Raw genomic sequence first — 20,403 nt, forward strand, 5'->3', positions numbered from 1 at the left:
AACTTTGGTGTCTAAGTTGTATGGGACTAAAGTGAATTTTACTAAGAAACTGATTATTGCAATTTCAGGACCCTTTTGGAAGCCATTTCCCATTGTTCCTACATCATTCTAGTGATTAGGGTGACACTTATTCTGATGTTATTATTAATAGCTTTCCTTTCACTTTTGAAAGGGTCTTGGTTTAGAAGATAATTTATGTAGTCACCTTCAGTATAAAGCTTTTGGCTTCTTCTTTTCACACATTTTATATGTTTCCAAAAATAATCATTTTTGTAACAATATCCTTGCATATTTTAGCTTTTTTAATAGAAAAAGTAATTATCTACCATATCCAGTGTAAATTTTATATAAGCATAACTAATAATTATGTCCATTAACAACAGTAATCATAATGCCCCCAAGTTATTAAACTATGACTACAATGTTTGCATTTCATGATAGCACACTGACTAATTATAATATTCTTGGAGTCAAATTTAGAGCTGAAAATGCAAAGCGCCTTATAGGATTACTTGTCAAATGAAAGTGAAAGGAAAGAAAAATTACATTTTGGAGGAAGAGGCAATGCAATCTTTTTGTTTCTCTTTCTACCCTTTGGAATTAATGTGCATTTAGAGTGAACTTACATTAAGGCAAGTTTGATTTTCATATTTCATTAAATATTTATGTTCTGATCATACTGCCAACTAACTCATGTGAAACATAATTTTAGCCTGGAAAATGCTAATAGATTTCCCATATTACTTATATTAATATGAATCTAATTTGTATTTTATTTTTACGGTCAAAATAATAAGTGTTTATGTTTTGTCCATATTTCTATGTGGAATGGTTAGTGAACATACATATACATTTAAGAAATGATTAGAAAATTATATCTGACAGTATTATTCAGATATCAGATTGTATAGCATATACCACATAGCACAGGACTTTGGTAGAGGCCTAAATCCAGAAGCAACACACTCTCGGCCCATTCTTGACATCTTCTGGCATCACAAATTTGTGTAAATTACTTAATCTCTTTGAACCTCCATTTTCATCATCTGTCAAGTGAGGGATATTGGTTAACTTGCCCATGCCACATGATATTCTGAGGATCCAATTAGCTATTTTAAATCAAACTGCTTTTTAAGTTCAGATATTTCAAAATTGGATCTGCAGGCATGTGCTGGATAATTGGAAGGTGTAAGAGTAGAAATTGGAGAATAACTAGGCAAAATCTCCAAAAGTTCTGAATATCCATTTCCTTCTAAACTGACAGATGCACCTTATTTCAGTCCACTGTCATCTTTCACCTGTATTACTGAACAGCCTTCTCTCTATTCTCTTTTGCTGCCTCCTCCTAATCCATTGTGGCTAAAGTGATCTTTCCTAATGCAAGTCTTATCATAATACTCTCTTCTTAAAATCCTTCAGTGGCTTTTTATTCCCCTTAGGATAAAAGAAAAACTTCTTAACTCCTGCCCCTGCTTCTTTTTCCTGCTTTGTCTTTTTGCAGCTCTTCTGTTTGTATTCTGCACTCCAGCAAAACATTATCATTGCTTCAAATGTGCCATGATCTATTTCATCTCTGCTCTTTCTTTCTCTGAAACAGTCTGTTTCCACTCTATTTTTATTGTCTCTTGTTTATCCTGTAGGTTTCAGTTATATTATATGGGATGACTTGTTCTTTCAGCACTCCACTTTCATAACACATCATGCTTTTTTAGAATTGCTTATTTCATTACTGGTCTTTCTACTAGACTAAAAGCTCTGTGAAGGTAGGGACTATGTTTGTCTTTCTTCCCTTCTGTTTCCTAATGTAATGAGTACAAAAGAAACAAATCAGAATGAGAGTGCAGTAACTGAGGTGAGCTGTGATGAAGACTTGATACAGGCTTACTGTAATGAAAGTTTCAAGAGAATAATGGATAGGAATTGATCGATTTGAGAAACAAATAATACTATTGAAGGAGTGACAGCTTCAGTTTTTTTTTAACCTTTTGAATTTTAGGTTGTAAGTGGGAATGCTTGCATGTAGCTGGAGATTTGAAATAGGGGACACTGATGAGAGAAGAGATGGTGATAACAGCAATAGTTTTGTCAACTTAAATCTATATAGCTTTTTTTTTTTTAGTATTTCAAAGCCTTTTTTGCAGAATTATTTCAAACAAGGTGTTCCAGTTTGCTAAAGCTGCTGGAAATGCAATAAACCAGAAATGGATCAGCTTTTCCAATGGGGGTTTATTAGCTCACAGATTTACATTTCTGAGGCCCTATAGGTATCCAAACTAAGGCATCAACAAGAGGATACCTTCACTGAAGAACAGCCAATGGCATCTGGAACACCTCTGTCAGCCTGTTAGTTGGGAAGGCATGTGGCTGGTGTCTGCTGGTCCTTTGCTCCCGGGTTGTGTTGCTTTCAGCTTCTGATTCCAGTGGCCTTCTCTTTGAGTGTCTGTGGGATCTCACTTAGCTTCTCTGGGGCAAACTCAGGGCTTCATCTCTTAGTTTAGCATCTCCAAATGTCTTCCTGTCTGCATCTCCAAGCATCTGGGTCTGTGTCGGCTCTGAACTCTCTTAAGGACTCCAGTAAACTAATTAAGAGCCATCTTGAATGGGTGGGGTCACATCTTCACAGACATAGTCTAATCAGAAGGTCCCACACACAATTGGGCAGGTCACATCTCCATGGAAACAACCTAATCAAAAGATCCCACCCACAATAGCTTGGCCCACACAAGACTGGATTAAAAGAACCATAATAGATCCAAACCAGCACACAAGGTAAATTTCTAAGAAAATAATCTAGAGCTTCAGCTGGAAAATTTTGAAGAAAAACTGAGTTTATGAAGAGTGAGACTAACTTTAGTAACACAAAGTTATGTTCTATTTTTGTTTAAATATGAAATAATTTTAGCAATAACTCTTTTTCATTTTGTTTCTCTAGAACAGGTCTTCATTATCAAGGAGATAACTGACTCAGAAATAAAACTGACAGATACTTGTGTGGATTGAAGCAGGATTTCTTAACAGTAGTGCCACTGTTGGCATTTTGTGTTGGAATATTATGTGTTGCAGGGGCCTGTCCTGGGCATTATAGAATATTTAGCAGCATCCCTGACCTCTATCCACTAGATGCCAGTAACAAACCCTTCTCCCTAGTGGTGATAATGCAAAATGTCTCTAGATATTGCCATATGTTCCCTTGGGGGCAAAATCAGCTCCATTTGAGAACTATGACACTGGACAATTACAAATTTTAGTCGTAGTGCCATAGCTGGGAGACTTTGGGATATATTGGAGCCTTGAAATTTCCATGGATATATTTGGAATTTTCTTATTTTCCAATGGTCATGATTCACATAGTTTTAAAGGAGCAATGTGACTATCCTTAGATGCCCCCAGAAATGTGGAAATGATGAAGACCTGGGCTGCCTGAATCAGGAAGCAAAGATACTTAAGGAACAGAGTGGAAGATGGGCCCTTAAGAAAAGACGGTTAACTTGCATTTTGGGGTCAGGATCAAGGAAGGAAGGAGACAGCACTAGAGCCTGCCTGAAACTTTGGGGGCCTGTGGGGCTGAAGAGTTAAAGAGCCCTTACATTTTCCCAAATGCAGGGCTTCAGTAATAGGGTGTGAATTTTTGTCATAAAAACTTACATTATATTATTATAGTTCAAATACATTGATATGGAAGATATTGAATGTTTATTTCATAATAGAAATACACAATTTCACAGAAAATCAGCTCCATATATTCTTATGGGAGGAAGAAGCATTTTCTGCCATCTGTTCTCATGTATTATGATCAATTGTGTTCTAAAAGGATTCATGTCTTTCGTTTTGTTGCAGAACGACTAGTGTTGTATTAGTATTGTAAAAATAAAATCACCAAAATATGCCACTTTTACCTGATTATTGCTGATAGCTGACAGGGATATTACTTGCTTTCTGGATCATGTTCTCTTTTTTTCTTGCTTGTTTTCAGATTCTTTATCAACGATGAGAAGACTTCGCTCCTTTCCATCTACCTTTTTCCATATCCATATATCATAAATCTCTGATAATGGAGGTTCTGTGGGCTTATTGTCTGAGAAAAGTAATTTAAAAAACCCTAAAATACTGTGAGATGAAGGAAGAGAATGGGAGCTTTCGTTTTTCTTAGATTTCTTTAGGAAAAAAAGTCAGTCTTTGCAAGCGTGTAAGGAATGCAGATTGATGTCAAATGATATATGGATGCTTATTCACTGTTAAGGGCGGCAAAGAAAAAGTGTGAACTAACTTGGAAGATAAATTCTATAGAAATCTGTTCTTTTTTCCATTACTTTTTTTCTTTCTTTTTTTGCTTGTGAATTTTTAGTCTGTGATAGTTGCTTGTAAAATACCCTAGCTTTTCTTGACCCTTTTCAAATCACTGAGTTTTTATCAGCCTGCCTTTTGTTGTTTTGTTTTAGTATTTGGTATTACATGGCAAGTTAACACGTATTGAAATGTGTACTTGGCATGGTTCCTTCCAATGTAGAGTAAAGAGTGGAGTCGTGCTTGTACTAATGTAACATACTAAACAAAATAAGTTTATCCAGACCAAAACAACAGATGGGAAAACAAGTTAGTTTTCAAATGAACTTTTTAAAAAAAGTTGTTATTTTAAAGGATCCAATGCATATTATTTCTTTAGCTATTGAGACTATTAAAGGAATTGCTAAATTGAAACTTTCAGATGCTTAGTACATGATTTATCTAATGTTGTGGGTAAAGAGATTGTTTATAAAAATGTTGGAAAAACTTCCAGAAATTTTTGTATGTGTTGGTAGAAGCAATATTATCTTAATTTTTAAAAATATTGATAATTATAATGATAATGTTAACTAACATGTAGAGAGCACTTGCAGTGTGCCAAACAGACACTCATTGAGTTCTTTTATTTATTTATTTATCTATTTATTTATTTAAATTTTACTGAGATATACTCACATACCACACAAACCATCCGAAGTATGCAATCATTGGCTTACAGTATCATCACATAATTGTGCATACATTCCCATGATCAATTTTAGAACATTTTCATTACTCCAGAAGAGAAATAAGAATAAAAAATAAAACCCAAACCCTCCTATACTCCTTCTCCCCCTGATTGTTGACCCATTACTTATAATCACAATAACGAGCTACCACTTTTTGAGTTCTTTACAAACACTTATTAATTCAATTTTCATAGCAATCCTACTAGGAAAGGACTATTAAAATCCCTATGTTACACATTAGGAAAGCAAGGGACAGTTTTCTGTCTAGAGGTTTAGTGATATCTCTAGCATTTGAACCCAGGTTTTGAACTCAAGATGTCTGGCTCCAAAGCCTGCAATCTTAAGAGCTATCATCTACTGTTTAATTTTTTTTTTCCTACTAATCCATACTAGATATTTACAGATACAAATTTTTTCTATTTTGGCAAATTAAATTGCCATCTACATAAATATACATAAAACACCAACATGCTGGACGATTTTGTTTTTCAGTTATGACACTCAGAAGGAAATTTCAGAGGACTAAACTCCTGTCAAATGTAAAGGAAATACAATTGACGTGTTTATATTCAACAGGAAAAATATAGTAACTCCCTTGTAAGATTGTAGCTAGGGTGTAATGTACCCAGCATAAAATATTTTATATATCTTTTCTGTTGTGCTAAATTGGTGGAATGGGTTGATAGTGGGACTCAGCTGCCTAAACCAGAGCTCATCTATATGACTTCACTAAGGAGGTGATGTGGTTTGGAATTTTAGAAAATTCATCTGTGATGGGTCTTCTTCAGGAACTTCAGTACCACATAGCTTACTCCTTGAATGTAGATAGCTGTAGATTTGAGCTGAATTGTTTTAAAAAATGCTTTAATTAAATGTCTTCTGTGAGACTCCATATTATTTTAGTGTTCTCTATTGGTTAAGAGTTCAGTGTTCTACCTTTTTATTAATTCTTCTGACATCTGATAAATTCTTCGTTTATTGCTATGCTGTTTTTCTCTGAAAGTTAATGGTTGAACTACTTGTGAAACACTGAAATACACTGTGAAAGGCTTTATTCCTTCACATATTAGTTGTAAAATGAACTTTGGAGTAAAATTTATTTACCTTTTGACAAGAAACCAAACATGCAACAAATTATTAATCCATTAGTAAGTGGCATGTAATTTCTTGTCATTTCTCCAAAGGAAATGCACCAGTAAAAAGTGAGGTTGAAAAATATAGCATATACCTTTGATATTCCAGGAAATAACTGTGGAAATGTTGGTGAATCCTGAGAGTTAAAAATACCACTAATTTTGACATTATAATCTAAGCCCACATATTAAATTATCTCATGTAATACTACACAATAGTCCTATGGAGTAAACATCTGGTAAAGCAGTGAAATATGAAGTTTCAGAGTATCAGGAATATATATTGATGGCAGGATTGAGAGCCTTTTCCATAGTATTTTCACAAATGATGTTGAGTAAAAGAAATATGATTTAAAAATACTGCATGCAGAGCTTCCTGCCCTGCTAAAGTATTGATTGAAGAAATTTAGCTATTAAGTTTGCTATTTCTAAGAAATCAGGGCTTCTGCTTTATACTTCTGCTTTATACTGTTTTCCATCTGACCTACTTTATAATGGGGCATTTGGATTTTAAGCAAAGATCAAGAACTGTAGTTCTTAGAGTTACCTGTTAACTTTATAGTTTTTGACTCAATTTTAAAGCAACAAAGTAGAATTTTAGATTATATTATTAAAGCTTAAGTTAATTTAATATAAACTTAAATTAAAATGAAAAATTATTCCATATGGACTGTATGTCTTTTTGACTCTCTTTTATGGTATTACATATCACTTAAATATTTGAATACAAAAATATATAACCTAATCTAGACAGCTATATAACAGTAAATAGTATATGTGCACTATAAATAGATTTAACATTCAATTTTATCATACCCCCTCCTCACTGATCATAGATCAACTGAATTAATTTATCTGAGTGGATGTGAAATTGAATGGGAAATGCGCAAATGTACAGAAGGGTCTGTGAGTATTTATGTGTGTTTGCATGCACAATAAAAGAAAACAAAAGATGTAATAGCCCATTATGTTTAAATTAGATTTTTTTTGTTTACAATAATTGATTTAAAATTTAAAAAAGAGTGAGTAAGAAATAAATTGACATGATTTTTCATAATGTAAGGCATCAGTGATATTTCTGTGTTTTCCAATAGAAATGTTAATTACAAGAATTTGTTTTACTAGTGGCCTGTCTGGTTCCAAATTACTAACAGAAATGAAAGTATTTATGTACTTATTGTATGGCAATTCCCGGTAATCTAAAACTAGAATGTTACTGTTCTTGAGTTTGGATAAGGTTATATAATAAACAAAAATGCCTTTTTTAAAGAGTCCAGAGAAAGAAAACTATTGTTCTTTAGCTCTTTGGCTTGGAAAGGAAGCCTTTACTCTAAGTTTTGTTTTGATTTTATAATTCACTATTTAGTTGTTTTTTTACCTCTTGGACCCTTCTTCCATAATGTTCTGAGATGCTCCAATTACACTCTTATGAAGTGTTTTGCATCCCTTTCATATATTTATTCAATTACTGTGTTACATATGCTTATGGAATCATGTTAGAAATAATAAAAAACATTCATTTAAACATGGCTGTGCTATTGCCTCCCTGTGCTACTGCCTCTCACAGGGAGCCCTTCAAGAGTGAGAACCCATGAAATGCCTCTCTTTACTCATGTAACCAGGGCTCTTCTGCCCTCTGCTAAGAAATTGGCACATTATTCCCATTGGTCTGATATCTATGAAAAGTTTACTAAGTTGTGTCAGTGAATTAACTTTTGTCAAGTGATATGCTTTATGCCAGTGTAGGATGAATGAAGATCCTTCATTTTTCATTCGGTAAACATAGGCTAAGCTTCTGCTGTATGCTAGAAACAGGGCTAAGCTTTGGAGGTACATGGATACATATAATCCCTGCTCTTCAGAAGCTCAAGTGAGCTAGAAGAGACACACATAAAGAAATAATTACAGCAGTGTTAATGCCATAATTGTGCTATGTTCCGTAGAGGACAAACTGTCTATTACCCTTGGGAGGTCAGAAAATGTCATGGAGGAGGTAAAGATTTTAACCGATTCAAGAAGGATCCTTAGGAAAGGAAATAAAATAAATAAGGTATCTCTTTACACATCTAACATTGCTATTTTTTTCTAAGGATGTTATTAAAAGCATAATTAAACGACAATCTACTAGTACCTACATTATCTTTTTAACAAAATGCTGTGGATGTGAAGTGGATAAGACAGAGATAGAGCTGTGTCAGATTATTTGCTTGGTTGGGGGATAAATAATTAATAATTGACAGGTTATCTATGGAAATCCAGTCAGGGAATGCTTACTACTTTCTTTTTATCTAACAGTTCTGTTTATCTAACAATTATGAATCTATATATCCTTTTGGATCCCCATTTTTTTTTTTTTTTTGGTGGCAATCTCTGTTTTTGAGAAAAAGAATTGAGCTCAATAACATCGTTTTTTGTAAGGGTTTATTCTGTCGTTTTCCTTTATTTTTAAGAATTAAAGATTGAATGAATCTCCTCCTTATCCTGACATATCTTTTTAAAATGTCATGCTTCAGTGTAAACTGATTTCTTTATGATCTACAGAAATTTTCTACTGACACAACAAAAATGATTATCTCCCTACATGTTCACACTGCCTTCAACTGCTTTAGGGTTATTTGCTTCATAAGACAGTATTGATTCATATTTTATAAGTAACTAAATAATGAACAAATAGCCTTTCAGAAAATAGACAGAAATATTGCTTTAACTGATGATTTTTGTTTTAATCATTTTTGAAATTATTTCAGAAAACAGTGAAACTTCCATGTCCTGGACTGATTTGCATAGAATGACTGCTCTTTATTTTAAGAAATTAAGATGAAATTACTTCTTTTCTTTGTGGATATAGATCTTATAAACTTTATCTACAGATATGTAGATTTAAGTATATGTGTAGAAAAACCAATTATTAGTGAATCATTCATAAAATAGTCTAATGTTAATGCTTTGAATTGAATGAAGCATGTTTACTTTATTCAATATAATGAAATGTCACCCATTTGTATGCTTCCTGTGTATGTGAGAACTTATGGATTTGTATTTATATACATATTTCTTGCCCAACTGAAATTTTTCTGAACTTGAAATAACCTGATATTGGTAGATTGATCATTAGCCTCACTGGAAAATAAGCCAATAACTGCCACAAATAGCTTTCCATTTTAAATATAATTGGTCAATAACATGTCCCTACACACACTTTCCTGCATGCCTACCTGCATTGAGTAGTTTTCTCACTTCATATTGATGAAATGCTACAGCCTTGGCAGGAAAGGTGACTTTTGAGTCTATGTTTACCATTGAAATCGAGATAATCAGGCACATTGTAAAAGATTGAAATTAAAGCACTATATTTATATGTTATTTCCTATGAAATATCAGAAATGTAATTAACTAAGCACATTATCAAAGGTTTACCCATACCATCTGATGCTAGTGGGCAAGAATATAAATTAGGATTAGAGATCATCATATTTTAGAAAATGTACCTTTTTATTTCATTGCCTGGTACAGTGCTGGGTAGAGAGTAAGCAAGCAATCATTATTTGATTGGCATATGAACGAGTAATTAGGATATCTTTGTTAATAATTTGCCTTTCTTGTTTGCATATACATATGCTAATAGAGAAGTGGCTCAAAGGCTATTGGGCTGAAACTAGAGTGGGATCAAAACTTTACATGAAAATTGACGTTTAAAAATAATATTGATTGAGTGTATATTCTACACTAAGCACCGTGTTAAGTTTTTCACGTGAATTATGTCCTCTTATTCAAAACAATCTTATGAGGTAAGCTTATTCCTATTATCTCTATTTTATATTTGAAAAAACTGGGCTCAGCCAACTTAAGCCAGTTTGCAATGGTCACATAGCTAGTTAGTGCTGGCGGTGGGTGTCAACCTCAGGTCTTTCAGCTGAGGACAAGCCTTTTTGCCTCTTTGGGATCATTGAAATGTGAGAACATTATGTATGGGACTAAAGATGTCTATTACATAAAACGGCTCAAAATGTATTTTAATTTTGAGAAATGTTGTTTTTAAAAATGATTAAGTAAAAAAAGATTCTGACCTTTTAAAAGAGGAATTCTCTTTTCATGTAGAGAAACCCCTTTTTTCTGACTTTTCTATTTTCAACCCTACAAAGAATTATGCAGTGTAATAAGAATGAATACTAAAACTGAATTCACATAATTTATGTATTATAATAATAAGAGAAATATTTGAAAATAAACTTGGCAGTGAAAGAAATGCTATAGTAAATTGTGCTCCCACAAATTCTTTTTTTCTGTGTTCCTGTCTAAAATCTTCATAACACCAATTGCTGTTTGAAAATTCTCCTTATTGCTGCCTCTCATCATAATGAAGTGTCTTCAAGGATATTTTTTAGTAAAATAAAATAATTCTGTGGCATATTTAGCCCACACCTTTTTTAGTTACTACAAATAAGTAATGTAATATTTCAGTTTATTTAGTTAGCCTCCCCTAAATTGTTTTTCTTCCATGGGAACCCTGTAGTAATACCATTTTGCTACAGACTTGAATTAGGGTTAAGATTACTCTATCTTGGTCCTTTACCAATAGGGCTACTAAATCCCAAGAAGATTTCATAGTTAATTTAGTTTTTATCTATTGGGTGATCTCTCAAAGTGAAACTATGAGGACAGTATTGAGTGAGATCAAAAGCGATTTACATTTGTTCTTGATTCTTTCCTTTTATGGGTGTTGATTTTAAGTAATTTACTTGATTTTAAAATTCTGTTTCTGGCTCCTTATCTCGTGAGCCAAAATGAATGTACACGTCTCTGGGAACACAGAGCAGGCTTCACATCAAGGTGCAGGGAGACCTAGAGGTGAATTGCTAGACAGAGGGATTCCTGACAGGCAGCTCAGGCCCTGTCGGGTGGAAAGCAGACATGGGGACAGCCCAGAGAGCATCTGTGAAAGACAGGTTCTTGTTGACACACCACTGAAAGACTGAATGGGTGTGTGGTTATATGTGTTTTTGGGGAGTGGGAGGTGGTAGAAATATGTTTTTTAAAGATAGCATTTCAATTAAAACAATTGGAGGTAGGGTAGTTTAACAGCTAGATAACTGATTACTGTGTTAATGGTGAAACAACATTTGCAAAATAGAAATATGAAAAAATAAGTAGTGTCCATAGCACTTTTGAGTTAATAAAGATTATTTATGTTCATCTCATTTTGTCTGTCAAAAACCCTGTGCAACAAAGAGAATCAAAGCCCAGTGATATGAAGTGACTTTGCCCAGATCATATGCTATTAAATGGTGGAATGGATTTGAAAATAAGTCTCTTGGGTTAAATTCTAGTTCTTTTTTGCTATACCACTTTACCTCTTTAACATAGCCTGACATTTATAAAATAGAATAAGTAGACAAAAGAGATCCACAATGTTCTAACTTGAGATTTTTTCCCTCTTTTTAATCATTTTGATAATGACAGAATTTTGGAGATATTTTGGTAAAATAAAAAGTTAAAACTCCAGAACTCAACAAAAATCCTAGTAAATGACACTATTCCAAATGAATAATTTAATAAAGGATAAAAAACTATATATATATATATAGTGTTCTGCTTTTATTTCCTTTTACATTTTAAATCTTAGAAAGAAAACTTAAAAGTTTCTTATTTTACATCTATTTTCTTTCCTCTGTATAGTGTCAATAAAACATTATTCAAATAAATAATAACACAAACTATATGTATATGTATATATTTATAATGCCTGCAATTAATTTTTCTTATTAGTTTTAAAAATCCCCTATTTTCAGCACTTCAATACCTGCTATCACACACTTTATAATCTTTTATAGATTTCTTTTCTAAAACCTTAGAAGTTAGTTGAAGAATAATATGAATATTTACTTATTTATTATGATGTTTTTCTCCTCCCTGCCCAACTGTTCATTCTCAGTGTGAGAAATCACGGCATATCAGTGACAGGAGGTCTGGATTTCAGACAGACTTTTGTAATTATTCCCACTGAGGCAGTTTCAATAGGATTAAAAAACAGATTCTAGATCTGTCTATCCCAGATGAGGTTAGCACTTTGAGCATTGGGAGTACTATTTCTACAAGCTGTGCTTTTCCCTTTGCATTATAAAAGCAGAGACATTAATATGATACAAATATTTGAAAGCTCTTATGGAAACAGACTGGCTTTGCCTGAAATGAGTAAAATGTCCATCTGCAATAAATAAAATAACAGCATTCATTAGAATCCCTAACTATGTATGTATGTAGATTCTACAATAATATTAAAACCCAGAAAGTTTTAATTACAGAACAATTCAGTTATAGTTCATAATTAATAAACTCCTTGCAGCTGCAGAACTGTAGCCCAGAAACATCTGCAAAGACTCATATTTTACACAGAGACACATACACATAATTCCTTCAGTAAAAATTCACATAATTCCCGCAGAAAATGTTCAATTGTGGTTAAAATCACAGGTCTGGAAATGGAGTAAAACCTGAGGAAGCTGAATCTAGTTGGATTCAGTTAGCCCTTGGGGAAGGAGAAAAGGGAGAAAAAGAGGAAAACAGTTCTTGTCTGGCAAAGTAGTATGGATAAAAATAAGAATATTTAAGTCCTATTCAGATATTCAACACAACTGTTTTTATGTAATGTATCAAAAATATTCCTTAAATATAAATGTGGTATTAAACTATTTTTTAAGTTATAAAATTACGGCTCTTCAGTTTAAAGTAAATGCATTTGATAAATTATTTATGAAACTTTAAAAATACACCCTACATTAACAAATTGGTAAAAATAATATCTTGACAATATATTTCCCATTTTCTGTAATTTATCGTTAATTCGTTAGACATAAATATAACATTATGAAAATAGATGAATGCAGAGTATATGTGTTAGAAAGGCAAATTAATATATTCTAGACAGGTAGATTTTGCTATTTTTCTTAGTGTTTGCCTACTTAAATGTTCAGATTTAAGGTAGCATTATTACTGGATATTTTATATATAACAGATTTTTTTATATAATTCACAAACCATATAATTCATACATTAAACTGTACAATTCAGTGTGATTTTTTGGTATATTTACAGAATTGTGCAACAATTACCATAATCAATTTTAGAGCATTTTCATCATCTCCAAAATAAACCCTGTATCCATTAGTAGTCAATCCCCATTTTTCCTCACTATTCCAAGCTCCTTGCAACCACCAACCTACTTTCTGTCTCCATAGATATGCCTATTCTGGACAGCTCATATAAATGGAATCATACAATATGTGGTCTAATGTGACTAGAGTCTTTCACTTAGCATAATGTTTTCAAGGTTCATCCATCTTGCAGCATGTCATCTGTACTTTATTCCTTTTTATTACTGAGTAATATTTCATTGTATGGAGATACCACATTTTGTTTCTCTGTTCATTAATTTGTGGATATTTGTGCTGTTCCATTTTGGCTGTTATAAATAATTCTAGTGTGAACCTTTGTATACAAGTTTTTGCATGAACATGTGTTTTATATCTCTTCTGTATATAGAAGGTGTATATATATACCTAAAATTGGAATTGCTGGTGCTCTGTTTAATCTTTTGAAGAACTACCAGACTGTTTCAAAGTGGTTGCACTATTTTGTGTTCCCACAAGCAGTATATAAAGATTCCACTTTCTCCTCATCCTTGCTAACACTCGTTTTTGTCTTTTTTATTATACCTATCCTAATGGGTGTGAATGGTATTTTATTATGGTTTTGATTTGTATTTCCCTGATGGCTAATAATGCTGAATGTGTCTTGTGCTTTTGGACATGTGTATATTTTTTATGGAGATTTCTTAATATGGAAGTTTCATAGCAGTATCTAATAATTGATTATTATACATACTTTAGAGACTTTGCTAATCTGAGAAAAGACCTATAACCTCCAGTACAGTCTCAATACCTGGAAAGCTTTTAAAATACAGAAATGTCCAGACCTCAGTAATGATTCAATTATTGGCATGGGGCCAAGGCATTAGTAGTGTCTTTTCAAAGCTTTCCTATTGTGCAGCCATAGACAGTTGGCCAGAATATGGCTTATCAATGCCTAAATGTTGAGTATGGCATCATGTATCTCAGGTCTGAGATGAAACTTAGGGCTTGTGATTTTCCAGAAAAGAGCCCATTAAGAACAGGAAATACTTCTTGGCTATTGAGAAACTCTAGAGGTGTGTGATGTTCCTGGGACAACCAATTTGTAGTAGGGGCCCATAGACACATACATAATCAGATAGAATTTCCCCCACACTTACCCTTAAAAGTCATTAACCTAAAGAACTTGGGTAACTCTGGGTATTTGTGTTCTCATTCCACTGAGAGAGATTTTCGGCTTTACCTAATTGCGTAGCTTAAAAAAAAAGAGTGAGAAATGGAAATTTGCTTGTGGCTTTTTGGATGATCTTTAGGATTGTTCTTTGAGAATATGGAGTTACAACAGTATCCTGACTATTCCACACACTGTCTCTTGCAAGTATATTCATAAGCCTGGCACTGCATTGCTTAAATATTTGATGTCCATTGAAGACAACTGTGGAATACCCAATTATTAAAAGAGTTTGAGAAACTCTCTTATAGATTTATATATCGTTGTGGTCAAAATTTTGTTGTAGTGTTATTACTGTTAAGTAATTCATTTATAAATGGGAAAGCTTGTTGACTTTTGTGGGTTTTTTAATGCATTTAAATTCCAAAAATATTTGAGCCAGTTTAATTCTTATTTATATATATATTCTTATTTAAAATAGTTGAAATCAAAAATAGTAAATTATATTTATTTTATTGCAGTAGATAACATGGCAGATACTATATTATATAGTGTATTGTTATATAATTTAGTAGATACAGTATAGTAGATAATATTGCTACTATGTAGCATACATAAGTTTCATGTGTTTCTTAGATTCCCTTTTTCTTTTGTGGTTTTCCATTTAAACAATGGTTAAGTGAAAGCTTACTTAGCTCATGAAATCTGACAAGATTACAGTGTTTGACTTTAGGATAATGAATTTATGTTACTTTATTCATTAAGGCCCTAAGGATTGGGGGGAAAAAAAAAAACCGTTGAGAGAATTAATCCCAGGCCTGTGTGGTGACACCAAAAAATACTGTTGCTAAACTAATAGGTGAGAAAGTATTTTTACGAAAGTAGTTAAATGTTTAAAACAAACTATATATATATATATATATCCCAAATGTTCATCAATGCTGTGAAACATTACTCCTAAAATAATGTTCAGTTGAAAAAAAAAAAAACATCAAAAGGCAGGAAATTAAAATAGCATGTTTCTTAAAGTAACTAAGTTTACCATAGTGCACAGAATATAGTCATTAAAATTTGCTTCTAGTTCAAATACTGTTGAACATATTGAGAAATAAAGGAAAGGAAGAACAACTTGTAAGACTGCACCATTGTAGAATTCCGAAAGAGGTACTCTTGTTTACTTCATTGTTACATATAGCGCAAATTAGTCTTTGATTGTGTTATCAGAAGGTATTTACCTCTAAAGATTTTTATTAGTACTTTCTGGAAAACAAGCTGCATTTATAGAGAACAAAAATTGCTTGTATTTCTTTGTAGTCTTTTGCAAACAGTTGTACAGCTCATCTAATTCTTTCTTATGTGGATGGCACTCAGATATGCCAATTTATCTCATTGAGAATTTGACTCTAGCTATTTCATGTAGTTATCTCATCACAATTTCTAATTTTAAGAGCATCTGTTACTTCTTGCCCAAACTTTTTACCACCCAATTGCTCATTATTATCCTAAGAGTTACGGCTTATGTCTTCACATGTTCTTGGCTTTATTTTTGAACACCAAGCTCCAAAGATTTTGTACTTATTTTTAATAGCTTTAAATTGATAGTCTCTTAGAGGTTAAGTGAAAAATGTCTTGTTACAACTTATTATTTTCAATATTAACTTAACTGAGACAGAATATTACTTCAAAGAAAAATGCTAAGACATTTATGTTCACATTTTTCCAGTATTGCCTCTATCATTATCTATTTAATGATAGCCCCACATGTACTCCTTAATTTCGCAGGCATCTTTGGTGCCAAAATGCATGGTGAAATTCAGAATACCGATTTAGTATCTTCTCTGTAAGGTGTACTAGGGTATTATATCATAGGTTTCTAAATTAAAGTAATAGCTTTAAATTAATAAAAGTATATAATACAAATACAATAGGGACCCATTGAAAATTCATCTTTATAGTTGCTACAGCCCTTGAGACCATTAAATAATGGCCAAACTGGCTCATTCAGCAGTAAAAGCTGTTAGAATAGCACATGGCTGAGTGTCAGCAGTCCTATGTCCTAAATCTGGTTTTAACCTAGACAAATGGAATAATTTGAAGACCTCATATTACTTTTGCTTCAAATCTGTTTTCCCATCTGTTAAAATGGTAACAGAATTTAACGTAACTTGAAAGTGGAGTGATAAGAGTTTTAAATTTCTCAACATTGGGTGTTGTATATATTTTGTAAATCTTGTAGGTCAAAAAAAAAGAATGTACCTCCTTATTTGTGAGGAAAATGTTAATAAACCTTTAGTTAGAGGCTTTTATTTGGAATGATAGAAGCAAAATTCTGATGGTAGTTTGCTATCTACTAATATTGGAAGACTTACCTAGTAGATATCAAATCATATTGCCCTTTCACTCTCTATGTAAAAAAGAAAGTAAATAGACACATAGACACATATATGTCATTAAAGGCTGTCAGCACATACCTTTCTTTCCTTTTCCTTCTCTCTCTCTTTCTACTTCTCCAGTCTTTAATGTTATCAGGCTGCAGGTTGTAAGTAAAGCATTGCCCTTTCTGTTTTATGGGATATCTCCGAGATAGTTATATTCAATCATAGGCTTTGCTATTTGGATAACAGATAATTCATAGAACAAAATACAGTGACTGTTTAAATTATCCCTAAGATTCATAAGAAAAAGGAATTTCCGTCCTGAGAAATTGATGGTAAATCTGTTAATCTACCAGTAAACCATTCTTTTATGTAGCAAGATCATACCTACAGAAGTGTTTTAAAGTGTTATATTTTTGTTATATTATTTTGTAATCAATTTCATTGCTCTCTCTGTGCCTTAGATTTGTAATAGCTGCTACTGAGTATGAAGATGCTTTAAGCTTCTTTGCCTAATATGTTTGAATGCTTTCTTCTTGTATGAATTGAGGAAGCCAATTAAAGGCAATGTAGCCAAAGTAGCCAAACGACTTCTGAGTTCAGCAGTGGATTATATATTTACAAATATATGGTTGTAGTTCTGTTAAAATTTCATTCATTCATTCATTCATTTGTGGCAATAAAACATTTCTTTAAATTGAATTTCTGAGTTATCCAAAATACCCATCTTGGTCATAGGAAAGTCTTATTTTCTTGACACTCAACAGATAATTTGAATTCTCAATTATATAAGAATTACATATTAAATATTTTGCATGTGAGCAAAAGTAGAGAGACAACTTCTTTCTGGAGAATATACCATCTTGATAAGTTAAGCTTGTTCCCATACCCCTCCCCCCCGATTGTTCAAAAGTGAAAGTGTAATTAGTTTGTGTATTGTGCCTAAGTTGAGAATATTAAAATAAACTTTAAAATAAGAAAATAAGAGTTAAAATTGAATTTAGGTTAAATATTCATTTTATGGATATGACATTAAAAAATTCTTAGTAACTGAAATTTAAATAGATGTTCATTTAATGAATATGTAGAACATATTGAATTTGTTCAATATATTCAATGTATAATAACATCAATTAGTAAAAAAAAGTTGAAAAATGAAATTTTAACTTGCTAAAATTTAAGTAAATATAAATATATAAAATGTCTAGTGATAGTAAATGGTTCATGGATACCTGGTTTAAAAACAAATAGGATCTAAGCAGACAGAGCAGCTTTACTAGGAAGAGACATTCTCTGAACCTTTCATTCCTGAGAGCAGTTGCTGTGCTAGTGTCTGTACCCTTAACCTTTCTAAGCAGAGGTGAAACATGGTTATAATTTGTTTAGAGTTTAGAGTTTACCCCTTGCTGCTGGTGATACAGTAATCTCCTATTATAAGATACCATTATTTTTAGTAACAAGGAAGTTCATTTAATGGAAAGCAGCCAGCTTAATTCCTTAAATTAATTGAAATTGTATCTTGAAGTTTCCTGAAACTATATATTTATATCACTGTCAAGTGAAATTTTACATAATTATCATGACTGATAATTAAAATTAATTAATATTTTTTCAAAATGAAATAAATGGACACAAAAAAATTCATTTACAGCTGTATTAAGAAAGCATAACCCTGAAGTGTGCTAATACAGACAATCAAACAATTATATTGAAATCCAAGTTACTCTAAATTAAATGCCCTAAGACTTTGTCTAAATAACTTATGTTTATATTCAGTTTCTGGGCCCTAGACTTTGGACTTGTGATGCCAACTGCAGATACAAGTTTGCTGTATCTTTTTTATTGTTATTTTGTTTTAAAATATACTATCATACTATTGTATTATTGATACACTAAATTAAATATTTTATAATAAAAGAGCTTTTTTCACAAATCAAATTTCATATTTCAGTCTTTGTAAATATTATTAAAATTGAAAAAAAGAGTTCTATTTGCCTTCATGTACCTATTTTCACTTTTTTTACATACCCAGCCTGTGGCCGTGGGCTCTACAAATCTTCTTCTCAAGATCTTCAGTGCTCTCGTTGTCCAAATCATAGTTTTTCTGAGAAAGAAGGCTCCTCAAGATGTGAATGTGAAGATGGGTATTATAGGGCTCCATCTGACCTGCCGAATGTTGCGTGCACAAGTAAGTTGATAAAAATATGAAAATGTAAAAGGAGTTACAGATGCCTTCCATTCATTTGTAACATTGTGGCATCCTTGAGATAAGTGGAATTTGTGAAAACATTCTTAATTTTTCTTAAGTTTCTCCATGGATGGATAAGGTTAAATGATATTGTAATATAGATATGCCAGTGCAATTTTCATGACAGCAAAATCAAGATGCTTTTTAATTACATTTGTCAGATGTACCTAATAATTCTAACTTAAATGTAAAATTATTTGAATCTTGCATGGCATTGAAGTTTGATTAAAAAGCAATGGTTTCTAGATTAAAATTCCATCACTAAGTGGAGCAAATCTCATGTCTTGGTGCCTCAATTAATGAATATTTGAGAGACCCAAATTCAAAGCCAATCCCAGACACTACTGTAAATCATTCTGGAACACATTAAGAATGAATAAATGTATTCTCTGTTATATGGTTAGTGGCAAAACCGTTTTAAAATAACTGCACAACTGTTTTTTTTTAGATGCATTAACTGTTCTTTTTTAATTGCTTGGAAGAAAAATAGCCAAAGACTGTGGCAAAAGTACAAAGACTGTTGTTATCCTGTTTTGGTTTTTACATATTAAATGGAAACTAAATAAAGCTTCTAGCCAAGTGAACTCAAGGAGGCTTTTATATGGCTTCTCTAGGAAAGGTAATGAAATGTTTATGTGAAAGAAAACATTTCTACTAGTTTTCTCTTTGGTAATTGAGCCACTAGCTTAAGGCCCCACACAGATCCTCTTCTTCTTCTTCTTCTTCTTTTTTTTTTTTTTTTTTACTCTGTTTATTTATTTGTTTTTTTATTTTTGGTTTTCAAAGGGCCTCCGTCTGCACCACAGAACCTCATTTTCAACATCAACCAAACCACAGTAAGCTTGGAATGGAGTCCTCCTGCAGACAATGGGGGAAGAAATGATGTGACCTACAGAATACTGTGTAAACGGTGCAGTTGGGAGCAAGGTGAATGTGTTCCCTGTGGTAGTAACATTGGATACATGCCCCAGCAGACTGGATTAGAGGATAACTATGTCACGGTCATGGACCTGCTAGCCCACGCTAATTACACTTTTGAAGTTGAAGCTGTAAATGGAGTTTCTGACTTAAGCCGATCCCAGAGGCTCTTTGCAGCTGTCAGTATCACCACTGGTCAAGCAGGTATGTTTTTGTGTTTGTTTACACTGAGTGAATAATTTGTCTGCTTAAGTGAATTGAGTTGACTAGTTAACTTGGCTACACAGAACCTGATTAGTCTAGCTTGTTGGTTATTCACACCTTTAACTTTTCTTTTTTGTTTCTCCTATTGCCTGTTAAACCATTACTACACTCATTAACTTCTCCTTCAGAGATCTGGCAGGAGAAATAAAAGATGA

At 32.5% G+C, this 20,403-nt stretch overlaps 1 protein-coding gene across 1 annotated transcript in view; it reads left to right on the forward strand.

The window, feature by feature from the left end:
• The window catches only part of LOC119540577 (ephrin type-A receptor 7-like), a 238,844-nt gene that overhangs the window by 37,051 nt on the left and 181,390 nt on the right, over nucleotides 1–20,403 (forward strand). Inside the window, 2 exon segments of the mRNA XM_037844647.1 lie at nucleotides 18,851–19,006; nucleotides 19,853–20,188. Of these exon segments, the coding sequence (XP_037700575.1) occupies nucleotides 18,851–19,006; nucleotides 19,853–20,188 (492 nt within the window).

This window comes from Choloepus didactylus, chromosome 7 (genome assembly GCF_015220235.1).
Source record: "Choloepus didactylus isolate mChoDid1 chromosome 7, mChoDid1.pri, whole genome shotgun sequence".
Classification (NCBI taxonomy): domain Eukaryota; kingdom Metazoa; phylum Chordata; class Mammalia; order Pilosa; family Megalonychidae; genus Choloepus; species Choloepus didactylus.